The sequence below is a fragment of the Octopus bimaculoides genome, chromosome 8 (assembly GCF_001194135.2).
Source record: "Octopus bimaculoides isolate UCB-OBI-ISO-001 chromosome 8, ASM119413v2, whole genome shotgun sequence".
Taxonomy (NCBI): Eukaryota; Metazoa; Mollusca; class Cephalopoda; order Octopoda; family Octopodidae; genus Octopus; species Octopus bimaculoides.
The window spans coordinates 81,512,090-81,526,509 of NC_068988.1; the positions used below are offsets into that span (position 1 = coordinate 81,512,090).

The following is a 14,420-nucleotide window of genomic DNA, read 5'->3' on the forward strand; positions in this document are numbered from 1 at the left end:
TAAGGAATTTAGATGCTCCAATAATGTGCAATGGTATGTGGATGATTATCAAAAAATTGTGCTCCCGAGTTCTGTAGGCAACAATCTTGAATGAACCGGCCGCTGGCTAAGACATACTTATAACTCCCATGTCCCTTACCCACTCCGATACGACCTACAAGTTTAAACAGATGCAATTTCCCATCAAACTGCTTTCCCATGACCATGAACAAGGCGCAGGGACAATCAGTGCAAGCGGTTGGTTTGAATCTGACAGATCAAGTATTCTCACATGCACAACTGTATGTTGGCTGTCTCCAGGGTCTTTCTATTTGTGCACCTGAGGAAAGGACAAAGAATGTTGTCTACCAAGAGGCACTCCTATGATAACAGCTGCAACTTCAACTGCTCCAATTTCAACACCGCAATTTTTTCATCATCCTGCCAGCCCACGTAAGTCCAGTCTTGCTTTGCTCTCCTTACTAACTCACCATGACATTTTTTTTTTTCTACCAAGATCTGTCACCCAAACACCACTTCATATCCACTTCTTCCCCTTTTTTATGTCTTCGTTTCTCTCTTCGCGCCGTTCTCTGACGGGGTGAAACTGGGCTTAGCTGCTAGTATATATATATATAGGTGAGAAAGTTGGTATGTGAAAGCACGTGGTTGGATATATGAAAGATAAAAAAGAGTGAAAAAACTACAGAAGGCTTGTGTTATATGGTTAAAGTATATATTTAAATCGTTATGTTAGAAAAATGTTATAAAATTGTTTTTGAAGAAATAACCAGTTTCGTATTTTCTTTTCAAATTTCTCAAATTTCTCTACCTGTATCATATCATGTCTTCGCTATGGTGTAAGTTCTTTAACTGGTTTCAGTTAGTGAACAGTGGTGGTCGTGATAGGACACCAACTACTTAGATGATTATATTAGCCCTGATTTTTATTTCCGTCTTGTATACATTTTACCAATTTCTATGTTGAATTGCAAAGTCACATGATACAAAAGGACACAACATAGATAAATTCAGGATTTACACTGGTGTAAACATAAACAAACACTCCCACATGCACTGACATGCATACACACATGCATGCATGCATTGGAATGAACGAAAGATTGCTATTAAATACCTATGAAACAAAAGAGACAGTGAAGCTCTTGGAGTTCCCAGATGCAACAGAAAATATAGACTATGTCATATTTCTGTGGAAGACATCACAAGTGTGATTAGTAACTGCCCCAAAATATCATCACGGTACTACCTTCCTATGCAATAACAATATGCAATGGCATTTGGAGAAAAGACTGCCCTGGAATAAATATAGAGAATCCCCCTGTTATTGGATATGTACACAAATACCTGCACATGGAATACTGGTGGAACATTTCTATCAAATCAGCTGTCAAGGGTACACATTACAAGCCAGATATTGTTATTTGGAACCAACAAGAAAAAGTGTGTATAGTCATAGAGGTTAGCTGTCCTGCTGATGTGAATATCTCTTTGAAAATGAAAGAGAAAGTAGATAACTGTGGACAATTGCTTCAAAACCTCATGCTTCTTTATTTAGATTAGGAATTCACATTTATACCAATAATAATTGGTGCACTTGGTATTTTGAGTAAATGCCTAAGTGAAAATTTGGATAAGCTATGGTTTTCAGGGAAAGAAATCAGCCAAATAACTCACACATTACAAATACAATTTATAAATGGAAGGGTAAAAATATGCAAGACTTTTCTCAAGTTAAAAATGTGATGTTTTTGTTATCTACATTCCAGTGATGGAGTTTTGTGTCTGTCAGAAAGCAGCTCCTTCCTCAGAGGAAGAATTTAAATAATTAAAAACAGAAGAGAACATACATTCAGGCATGCAAGTAAAATTAATGTTATGTACATTTCAGTGAATGACTCCCAGTTATTATATATTACATATAAAAGTTATGCAATTCTTAGCAACAAATTTAGAGTCCTTTGACATCTTCAGATATTATAATTTGATTTGCAACCAACTTATATCTATATATATATCTTTTTCTTTCTCTCTCTTTCTCCTCCACCTTCTCTCTCTCTCTCTCTCTCTCTCTGGCTGGGTAACCATGTACATCCTCTACAACAAGACACCTGTTTTTGCATGCATGCATACATACACACATACATACAAAGTTGTAACCTTTACAGTTCTAGTCAAATACTTTGTTAGGCGGCTTCCTGTGTGAAGTGCTGCTGAGGTGATATGTCTGGATTTGACTTATCTTATCAATTATCATATATATATGAGTGTGTGTATATGTATGTGTGTGTGTGTGGAGGGGGGGGGGTAAGCAAAAAGCAGGTGATCACTTCAGCACCACTTCATGAAGGAACCTGTTTGAATAGCAATGTAAAGGTTACACCTTTAGATTTAGCAAAGAATGGTTGGTTATACTTCAGTCAATCTTTAGAGAAGCACTTCACCAATCCAAGGCATGTATAGCAAATATGTATGTCATAATCCCCTTCAAGTAAATCACAATAATTTTAATTAAGAAAACGAGAAGTCAAATTAATGTTATGCACATTTCAGCTGAATGCCAGTTATTACATGTTACACATAAAAGCTATGCAACTCTTTGCAACAAATTTAAGGTCCATTGACATTTTCAGACATTATTTAATTTGCAACCAACTTCTCTCTCTCTCTCTCTCTCTCTCTCTCTCTCTCTCTCTCTCTCTCTCTCTCTCAGGCCAGGTAACCATGTACACCCGTTTTTGTCTCTGCACACTCTAATCATTTACCATCTGACACAAGATTACCTCCTCCAATGCCTCTGCCCCTCTCAAAGATTCCTTGTCTTGCAAACTTGCAAAGTTATATGGTGACCCTGCCGGTGCTGGTGCCACTTAAAAAGCATCCAGTCCTCACTGTAAAGTGATTGGTATTTGGAAGAGCTTCCAGCTGCAAAAACTATGCCAAAACTGACCTCGCTTTTGCAGGTGCCATGTAAAAAAAAAAAAAAAAAAGCATTCAGTCCACTCTGAAGGGTAGTTAGTGTTAGGAAGCAGATCCAACCATAAAAACCATGCCAAAACAGATACAGAGGTATGGCGCAGGCTTCTGCCTAGTCAGCTCCTATCAAACTGTCCAACCCAAGCCAGCATGGAAGGAGGAGATTAAACAATGATGATGGTGATGATGATATATATATTTATTATACATATGTGTGTGTACATATACACACTGTTTATTTAGAACATCTTGCAGATACAAGTTATACAAATTAAAAGCTCTGCTGTGTACTAGAAATTAGCAAGCTTATGGAATCATCAGTAGAAAATATACACCATTCTGGTTCCTTCCTGTCAACTGTTTTGTTGTATACCAGCCTCCTAACTGATATGTACCCAACTTGCTAGGTCAGCTAGTTACCAGCCATGTAGCATCTTTTCCTTATCTCTTTTTTAACAAAATTCATTAGTTTGCCTGCTCAGCTCTGGTTTGCTTATCTTGGATATCTTTTGTGGTATTTCTTTTGTGAAGATTCAGACTTAGTAACAATGGCTGTCAACTCTTATTGCTTCTTAGTAATCATCTACTGCAGTGGTTCTCAACTGGAGACCATATGACCCCTCATGGTCCATATGAGATTTAGGGGAGCCACTTAATAATAAAATTGGGTCCACAGGAGCATTTTATGGGTCTATGAAAATGTTTTGCTTTAGATATATTTATTGCAAAAATGCAGTCAAGTTTCTTTCTCTGATGTTTTATATAGTTTGGCCTACACCACAAGTGTATATTTGATAAACAAAATAGGAATTTTGAAAGAAGTATCCATAAAGCTAGTTTTCAAACACTGAATGGCTATAGGGATCCACCAGAATGATATAGTAATCTAAGAGATCTGTAGATAAAAAATGGTTGAAAACCACTGATCTACAGTCAACTATAATTAGACAATATGCTGTCTTCCTGTCAGTACCCTCATGTTCTCCAAAGAGATGCTCATATATAAGAAATCTAGTTGATAAAATTTACCCACAACCTTGATGTGTCCCATTTGGTACAGAAGAAGAAAATTAAAATGAGAGTTAGATGTTAAAACTTTTGACTCACCTGTATTTTTTATATCCAAGTATACAAAATTGATAAGGATCTTATACTGACTCTCAACTTTTATAAGCCAAGTGCATTGTACATTAGCAGGAAATGGTGCTGGGAAATGTGGAGATGTGATAACACCTCCCATACCATGAACAAACTCGGCACTACAGGGTTTATCAGGGGGTCCAAATGGTTGCCAACCTGAAAAGAAAAAAAAACGGAATATAAATTTTTACATCAAAAGAAAAGTCAAAGTACACGCTTGCATAACTGTCTGTCTCTCTAAAGTTCTAAAGTTGCGATAAAAAAAAAGACAGATTAAGTATTTATTGGAAGTTTTGGTTGAATAAAAGAGGAATATATTGTTAGATAGGGGAAACCTATTAGCATTCATTTATTCTTTTATCCTTTTCTACTTCAAAGCATTGGACCATGGCTATGCTGGGGCAATAACCACAAGGAATTTAGCCAATTATATTAAGCCCTGCACTTTACCTCATACCTATTCCAATATTCTTGTAAAATATAAAATGATAATTGGACATTGTTGGACCTCACCCCAAAATATGGGTCAATTTTCTTTTTTGTGATATGAGGGAAAGTAGGACTCTTCACTGAGTTTCCAACACTGGTGGGAAGAACTGAAAGTATTCTCAAAACGATCTTGCCTGAATGTTTATAAAAGAGCAGACTCTGTTAAAGGTACCAGATGGATTAAAACCCAAGGAGGTTATGGTAGGATTTGATCTTAGAGTACCAAGGGCTGAAACAAGTACAGCAAAGCTTCATGTTGCATGTTGTTACAGGTCCACTAATCCACTATTTTGAAATAGTACCTTTTATTATGGTATCAAAAGAATGAAAGAGAAAGTTAACCTTAATAGGATTTGAGCTTAGGGCACCAAGGAGCAGAACAAATATCACAAGTCAATCTAATCCAATACTCTAACAATTCAACTTATCAACCACCTAAAATTTAAATAAATATACATAAACCTTTCAGTCCATGAGCTTAATTCTTACATAGTGATAATTTCTACTGCATAGCTATCTTTGAATTGGCTACTATTTCCGGTGGTCAAGTTGTTCTCCTTCCCTCCCTTATATAAATCTTTCACTCACAAAGCTGCTCCCACCAGTAGTCTCATCCACATTACTGCTGCACCAAAAAGTGTCTACATTACTTATTTAGTCAATTAACAAACTGCCTATTCTTTTCTCTCTACCTATTATGATTTAACCAATTAGCTGTTTGTTTATATATTTTAATCATTGACCCATTTATGTTTGTAATAATAATGCTTATCATAATAATAGTTACAACACTTTGCAATTTTAACATGATTGAATGATGGGAGATTAAAGTGGGAACAACGAATATGACATACTTGTTATCAAATCATCATTGAAGCCTTCTTTTCAGAAGCTGAATACCATCCCCACCTTCTCATGTTCCTCCCATGTCTCTTTCCAGTTTCTCAGAGTTAGTACTGTCAATGTAGGTAGGGTGAGATTGTTGAGATGCTTGAATGGAAGCATGTTGATGCATGTTGCATTCAAGAAGTAAAGTGGAAGGGAGCTTCAGTCAGGTTCCTCACGAGCAAGACACATAAATATAAAATAAATATAAAATCTTTTGGGAAGGTAACAGTGATGGGGTAGGTGGTGTTGGTAGACTTCTTGCAGAGAAATGGATTGATAAGGTCATAGAGATAGTCAGAGTGTGTGATAGAGTACCTAATCTCAGGCTAGTTTTGAAGAATAGTACAGCAACAATTATCTTTGCCTATGCACCTCAGGTGCTACCATATGAAAAAAAGGACCGCCTTTATGATATTCTTCTGCAGGATACCTCAAAAACAAATGACAGTGACCTCATCTTCATGGCTGGTGATTTCAATGGATATGTTGGGTAGCAGCTTCGGTGGAGTACATGGGGGCTATGGAATTGGTTACCATAATGAAGTAGGGACAAGGCTACTGGAGTTCTGTGATGTGAATAACCTAATGATTGACAACACCAATTTCAGGAAGCCAGCCAATCACCTGATTGCCTATCAATCAGGTGATCACACTAGCCAGATTGATTACATCCTCACCAGACAGAGAAATACATGGTTGTTCATAAATGCAAAGGCTTAAAATGTTTTGAATTGTAAGACAGAGTGTCAGAGAAAAGTGTGATATGGTAGGAGAGAAATGTGCTTGCATGGATGATGGCTCACTCACAGTTAGTGATTTTGCAAAGAAGGAAGCTTGCAAGTGCCACTATGAAAGACTGCTAAATATAGGGAATGAATGGGAGAAGGAGAGCCTGCCTAATGTGGACCAACAAAAGGACCGGCTATTTGAATCAACAGTAGCTTAGTAGATAAAACAATTAAGGATATGAAGACAAAGAAAGCCTCTGGACCATCAAGAATCACTGCTGAGGTCCTTAAAATCTCTGTGGGATGGGTCATAACCTGGTCACCCATATAGTTAATCAAGTTGTTCAAAAGGGAGTCATACTCAATGACTGGTGTAGCAGCATTGTAGTCAACTGCTACAAAGGCAACAGTGACTCCATAAACAGAAATAACTATAGAGGAATCAAGTTGCTGGACCAAGTAATGAAAGTAGCAGAAAGGATCATAGCTCAGTTAATTAAGAATAGAGTTAGCACAGATGAGAGGCAGTTTGGATGTGTACCAGAGAGAAGAACCACTGATGCAATTTTCCTGGTGCGGCAACTGCAGGAGAAATATTTATCCCAAAATAAACCTCTCTTTCTGGTTTTTGTTGACATGGAGAAAATCTTTAACAGGGTCTCCGCTCCCTTATCTAGTGATTAGTAAGAGCTGTACAAGCCATGTACAGGGATGTTGTTAGAAGAGTGGGAGTCACCAATGAGAATAACAAGGAGTTTAATGTACAAATAGGAGTCCACCAAGGCTTGGTTCTTAACCCCCTATAAATGAGGAATTTAAGACTAGCTGCCTTTGAGAGGTCCTCTATGCCAATGACCTTGTTCCTATTGCTGAATCACTACCAGAACAAGAGAAGAAATTTCAGGTATGGAAGCACAAACTGGAATTAACTAAGACCAAAATATTGATAAGTAGGAAAACAGACAAATCACAAATCCCTCCAGGAAGATGACCCTGCTTGATATGTAGAAAAGGTGTCAGGAGAAACTCCATAAGGTGTACCCAGTGCAAGCTATGGACACATAAGAAATGCAGTGGTATCACTGAGTGACTAACGGAGAAGGTAGTCTTTACATGTGACAGATGTGCAGGTACATTAAACACCAGGAATGTACAAAAATAGACACCTTCATGTGTAGTGGGGATCCCTAAAAGTAGTAGACAGTTTCTCTTAATTAAGTGACCAAGTTAGTAGAGTGGGTGGTTGTTCCAAAACCATAGCTGCTAGAATAAGAATAGGCTGGACAAAGTTCAGAGTGTTACTACCCCTGTTTGTAACGAAGGATCTCTCCTTCAAAGTGAAAGGCACATTGTATGATGCCTATGTACGAACAGCTATGCTGCATAACAGTGAGACATGGGCTGTGACTACTGAGGATAAGTGAAGGCTTGAAAGAAATGTAGCCAGTATGCTTTGCTGGGTGGGTAGTCAATGTGCATATTCAACAAAGTGTAAATGATTTAAGGGAAAAATTAGATATAAGAGGTATCAGATGTGGTGTACAAGAGAGAAGACTGCACTGGTAAGGCCATGTAATGTGTATAAACAAAAACAGTTGCATTAAGATGTGCTGATCTTCAATTGTAGAAGGAACATGTGGAAGGGGCAGACCCAGGAAGACGTGGGATGAAGTGGTGAGAAAGGATCTAGAAATGTTGGAAGTTACAGAGGGGATGACAGGGGACTGAGACTCCTGGTGGTTTTCTTTGCTTGAAATGACACGTCAAGATAAGTAAAAGTGTGGTTGTCCTTGTATACAGCTTCATCTCATGCAACCCTCTCCAACTGAGTATCCCTAATCTTGCAGGTTCATAGGTGTTGATGCCACATAAAAAGCACCGGTGCTGGTGCTGCATAAATGTATCCAGTACACTCTGTAAAGTGGTTAGCATTAGAAAGGGCATCCAGCTGTAGAAATCATGTCAAAACAGACAGGGAGCCTGAGCAGTCCTTCAGCTGGTCGGCTCCTATCAAACTGCCCAACCTATGCCAACATGGAAAACAGATTTTAAAGGACGATGATGATTATCCTGATGATGATGATATTGGTTGTGAAACCATGCTGGTATAAACACGTACATTCTGTGGGCTTCCGCAGTTTCCATCAAACAAATTCTACTGACAAAATACTGATCAATTCAAGGCTTTGATAAAAGATGCTAACTCAAAGTGTTGTGCAATGGGATTGAACCATGAAACTGAGCTTCTTAACTACTTGGCTATAACTGTAGCTTGCATGTTTTTTTTTCATTTAGTTATAGGTTTTTCCATGCAAAACAGTCAGTGATCCATGGCTGTGTGGTTAAGAAGATTGCTTTGCAACCATGTGGTTTTGGATTCAGTTCCACTGCACTGCACCTTGAGCAAGTGACTTCTGCTTTAGCCCTTGGCTAACCAATGTCTTGTGAGTGAATCTGGAAGATGGAAACTGTATGGAGGCCCATCACACATGCATACACACACATCATGTATGTGTATGTGCCATTGTGTTTATGTTGTGTCAGTGACCCTTCTTTTACTACTTGACTGCTGATGTTGGCTTGTTTGCATCCCTATAACTTAGCAGCTCAGTAAAAGAGGTTGATAGAATAAGTACTGGACTTAAAGGTGGTGAGCTGGCAGAGACGTTAGCACGCCGGGCGAAATGCTTAGCAGTATTTCGTCTGCCGTTATGTTCTGAGTTCAAATTCCGCCGAGGTCGACTTTGCCTTTCATCCTTTCGGGGTCGATAAATTAAGTACCAGTTACGCACTGGGGTCGATGTAATCAACTTAATCTCTTTGTCTGTCCTTGTTTGTCCCCTCTATGTTTAACCCCTTGTGGGCAATAAAGAAATAAGAATAAGTACTGGACTTGAAATATTAGTACATAGGTTGATTTGTTTGACTAAACACTTCAAGGCACATTAATTACATTATTTACATTTCCTCATCTCTTGAATATAGAACTGCACTTCAAAGCAGTGCCACAGCATGGTCGTAGTCCAACAATTGAAGCAAGTAAAAGATAAGAGCTATATAACAACCATATTGTTTTCATCTGAATGGCATCAACATCTCATATACAGAACTACTGTTGTTACAATAGTGATAGCTGGAATATTGGTGTTGCTGTAAGAAGAATGGTAGTAATGGAAGAAGTGTTGATGACATTATCAACAAAGTGAAAACAATTTAAAGCTCCATTTTGGTGGAACACCCTGTAGACAAACAATAATTATTTGCTTCAGTGGACATGTAGTTTCGATTTTAACACCAGATTACACTTGAAATAAACAAACAGAATGTTGGCTATGGTGAGTACGATGCTGGAAGTCAGTGTAAATTCACAAATTAATGAAAGTTTTGCTAAATATTTCTGTTTGTTTATGATAAAAAATAAAATTAAGTCATGTCTTGTTTATTAGTTTACGTTTTTTGGAGATTAAGGTTTATTAGTTTTCTCATAAATAAATATTTCTCTATATTTACTCCTGGATTATCTAATTTATACCAGCATTAAAAAAAATAAATGGAAGTTAAAACACTTTAAATCCAATAATGCCAGTATTATCAACATGTAGATAATAGATGTATTTATTGGAATTTTTTCTGCTTATATAAGGTCAAGAAGCAGGTTTCATGTAACAAAAAATATTTCTTATATATAGGCACAAGTATAATTTTGTGGCTAAGAGGTTTGTTTTCCTATCATGTAGTTTCAAGTTCAATCCCACTACACATCTTGAGCAAGTGTCTTCTGGTTTAGTCTCAAACTGACTGATATTTTTTTAGTGGACTTGGTAGATGAAAACTGTGTGGAAGCCTATGATATGTGTATATGTATGTGTGAGGACATGCATATGCATACATTTGTATTTGTGTTCATCTCTCATTGCATGACAACTGGTGTTGGTTTGTTTACATCCCCTTAGTGGTCCAGTAAAAAGAAACTGACAGAATAAGTACCAGACTTTAAAACAAGTATTGGAGTTGACTTGTATCAAACCTATCAATGCATTGCCCCAGCATGGCCACAATTCAATGTGGGAAACATGCAAAGAGTAAACGAAATTATAATCTGTTTTACATATAAAATTAGGATCTGCTAAAACCAAGGTGCCATGTAAAAAGCATTGCTGTGGTGTTGGTGCCATGTAAAAGGCACTGGCACTGGTGCCACATAAAAGGCACCCAGTACATCTTGTAAAGTGATTGACATTAGAAAAGGCCATCCAATCATCCAACAATAGAAACCAAGCCCAAACAGACTGTGGAATCTGGTGTGGCCCCTGGCCTTACCAGTTCCTGTCAAGTCGTCCAACAAATGCCAGCATGGAAAATGGATGTTAAATGATGATGATGATGATGATGATGATGATGATGATGATATGCTATTTTACCAAATATACCAGTGTCTCAGACATTGAATAAATGTAGTCAGTTGAGCATATCTGGTAGTTTGAGAAACAGCTCCACGGAGCAACATCTTTCTCTACGCTTGATATCAAAATATGTTGCGGGGGAATTTTCTTACAACAATAGAAAATGTTCAAAGATCAATAATTCAGCAACAACTGTCAGATATTAGAATTGCTTGCGTGCAATGAAGTTGTTCAATTGTAAAAACTCCTTAGAACAAATTCATGGTTCTGGTTTTGTTGTTGTTTTTTTTTTCTCATAGCAGCAACATATTGGAAGCAACATGAAATATGAACAATATGTGTTGTTATTGAGTTAAACGAATATATATATATATTGTAGTTTATTATTTCCTCCTTTTTTTTTCTTAATTCCTCCCCTTTTTTCAACCCAGTCAGTAATCCCTTCTATTACTTTCCATTCCTCATCTTCCCTCTCTGGATCACTGTCTACTTTCTCTTCAGGCTTCCTTCTGTTATAGGGGCCACTTTAGGGCCTTAGCTTTGCAAGTTACATAGTAATCGTTACTATGCTGTGAACACTATGTTAAGTGATTGATATTAGGAAGAGCATCCAGCCATAAAAACCATGCCATAGCAGACACTGGAGCACAAAGCAGTTCTCTGACTCATCAAATACTGTAAAACCATCCAACCCATGCCAGTATGGAAGCCAAACATTAAGTGATGATGCTGATGCTGATTATATTTATTTGGACAATTTTGTTTTATGATATTTTGTACATTCACATTGCTTTGTAAACAAGCTGTCATGACAGGTAATCCAATCTTCTTTCATTCAATGTAAGGTCAACAAGTATTTCTTCCATTCTCAACTGCTGGCAGACATTCCAGTCTCCTATCTCTGCCAACTCTGCCAATTTTGCTTAAATATACAGCAGGTACAATCTGCTTTCCAACCACATGGCTTCAGGCTTATTCTCACAATGTGGCACTCTTTATGAGTGAATTTTGTAGTCAGAAACTATGTGGAAGCCTGTTTGTTTGTTTGTTTCTTTCTTTCTTTCTTTGCTTGTTTGTTTGAATGCTGAAGGGTTTATACACTGACAAAATGATGAAAAACGAAAGAAAAAACCCCAGTGAAGAACACATCTGATAATTGTCCAAGATAGAAACTGCCTGAAATAAAATGGGATGGCCATGTCTGGTGTGGAGGCATATGGCTTAGTGGTTAGGGTGTTAGACTCATAATTGTAAGATTGTAGTTTCAATTCCTGGATCAGACAATGCATTGTGTTCTTGAGTAAAACACTTCATTTCATGTTGCTCCAATCCACTCAGCTGGTAAAAATGAGTAATCTTGCAATGGATCAGCATCCTGTCCAGCGGGGAATATATATGCCAAAGAAACCAGAAAACTGGCCCTGTGATTCTTATAAAGTAATGTTTGGCATGTCTTTTATCTGCTGGATCAGTTACAACAAAATTATAAATCTTCACTAAAAGACATCCTCATTAAAAGGTTGTCTTCATTTGATAATTTCTGTTAAATGTTAGGTTTTACAAATTCTTCTCTGGTATTTCTATCATCCCTTCCAAACACTGTGTTCTGCTTCACTGAACTGACTGATTCTTCCTCTCTACTGTGCCTGATTAACATAAAATATGTTTTAGAATAGAGTGGGGTTGTGTGTGTGTGTGTGTGTGTGTGTGTGTTCACTGCCAAGATAGCTTTACTCTGTCTAATCTGTCTCATTTTTTAATAATGTTTATCCATGACAAGTTGAATGGAAAATCTGTCAAACTTAAGGTAACTTTAATTGATGTTAACTTCAGTTTTTCCATGTTGTAGCAGTTGCTGATTATGATCATGATGACAAGGCGGAGGATGTTGGTGATGAGAGTGGTGGTGATGGTGATGATGATGATGAAAGTGTTTGAGGTGGTGGGGGTGATGATGGAAACAGTAATGATGATGATCAGAATGATGAAGATGGTGATGATAAAGGTCTCCTAAATCGCTTAGAATATCATTCTTTATGTAGAAATAACCAGTCTTGGTTCTAAATTATCAGTTCTAAATAATCAATTGTTGGTTCTAAATAATCCTGGTGACAATTCCCCAAACACCCCATCCCCACCCAATGTTACCCAACACCCACCCTTATCTGCTACTAGTCAAAATAATGGTCCTTTGATCTATTAGTCTTTGAGTAATGAAAAGAATAAGGACTAAGGTCAATTTGTTTGACAAAATACTTAAAGACCCTGATGCTTCAGCATGCCAGGGTCCAATGACTGGAACAACTAAAAAGTAAACAATAAAAGAGACCATTGTCTAGACCAGGAGTTCTGAACTATTTTTTGTGTTTATGAACCCCTGTGATTCCTATTTTACGCAGGGGGAAGGACTCCCATTAGTCATTTGATGTCTAAAAACTCCTATTATATTTTTATGATTACATATATATTAGGAATCTTATAAAAAAATCTTCTGATATGATAAAACACTCAGTGTGTCCCTGTTGGTCACACTGTAAGCTGTAGGGAGAGAAGAGTAAAACAACATATGAAGTGGGAGTGGGTGGCAGTGGGAGATGCTAGGGAAAGAAGAATAAAACAACAAATGGAGTGGCAGTCAGAATCAACAGTATTTAAATGAAAAGGGAATTAACTGTTGATCGTAAATTCCATTTACACACACACACACACACACACACACACACGCACAAAAGGCATATATATTACATACAATAAAATGACTTCATCGGTCAAAAAATGTAAGCAAACATATGCATCTGCATGCACATTCATGCACTCACACATGCATATGTATGCCCATGCATAGATGTACATAAATAAGTATGCGTATATATGAGCATATATATATAAACACACACACGCATACACATCTATATGTCATCAGCATCATCATCATTTAACATCTGCTTTCCATGCTAGCATGGGTTGGATGATTTGACAGGGGACTGGCGAAGCGGATAGCTACACCAGACTCCAATCTGATTTGGCAGAGTTTCTACAGCTGGATGCACTTCCTAACACCAGCCACTCTGAGAGTGTAGTGGGTGCTTTTTACGTGTCACTGGCATGGGAGCCAGTCTGGCGGAACTGGCAACAGCCACGCTCAAATAGTGTTTTTTATGTGCGACCTGCTCAGGAGTCAGTCCAATGTTTTGTTCACATGCCACCGGCACAAGTGCCAGTAAGGCGAGGCTGGAAATGATCGCGCTCAAATGGTGCTTTTTACATGCCACCACCACGGGAGTGAGACCGCTGCTCTGGCAGTGATCCCACTTGGATGGTGCTGCTAGCACTCTACTGGCATGGGTGCCAGTCATCAAATTTGGTTCAGTTTCGATCTCACTTGCCCCAACAGGTCTTCACAAGCATGTGTCCAGTGAGGGAAGGTTGGCATGGGTGCCAGTCATCAAATTTGGTTCAATTTCGATTTCGATTTCACTTGCCTCATGTATATATGTATATATATTCTTTTATTCTTTTACTTGTCTCAGTCGTTTGACTGTAGCCATGCTGGAGCACTGCCTTTAGTTGAGCAAATTGACCCCAGAACTGATTCTTCGTAAGTCTAGTACTTATTCTATCAATCTCTTTTGCCAAACTGCTAAGTTTTGGGGATGTAAATGCATTAGCATCAGTTGTCAAGCAATGTTGGTGGGGGGGACAAACACAGACACACAAGCATATACACACGTGCATATATATATATATACACACACATATATATATATATATATATATATATATACATATGCATATA

General features: G+C 37.8%; 1 protein-coding gene across 1 annotated transcript in view; it reads right to left on the minus strand.

Moving 5' to 3' along the window:
- The window catches only part of LOC106870397 (tolloid-like protein 1), a gene marked incomplete at its 5' end in the record, with an annotated part of 261,346 nt that overhangs the window by 57,632 nt on the left and 189,294 nt on the right, over positions 1-14,420 (minus strand). The window contains 1 exon segment of the mRNA XM_014916446.2: positions 4,084-4,272. Within this exon segment, the coding sequence (XP_014771932.1) occupies positions 4,084-4,272 (189 nt within the window).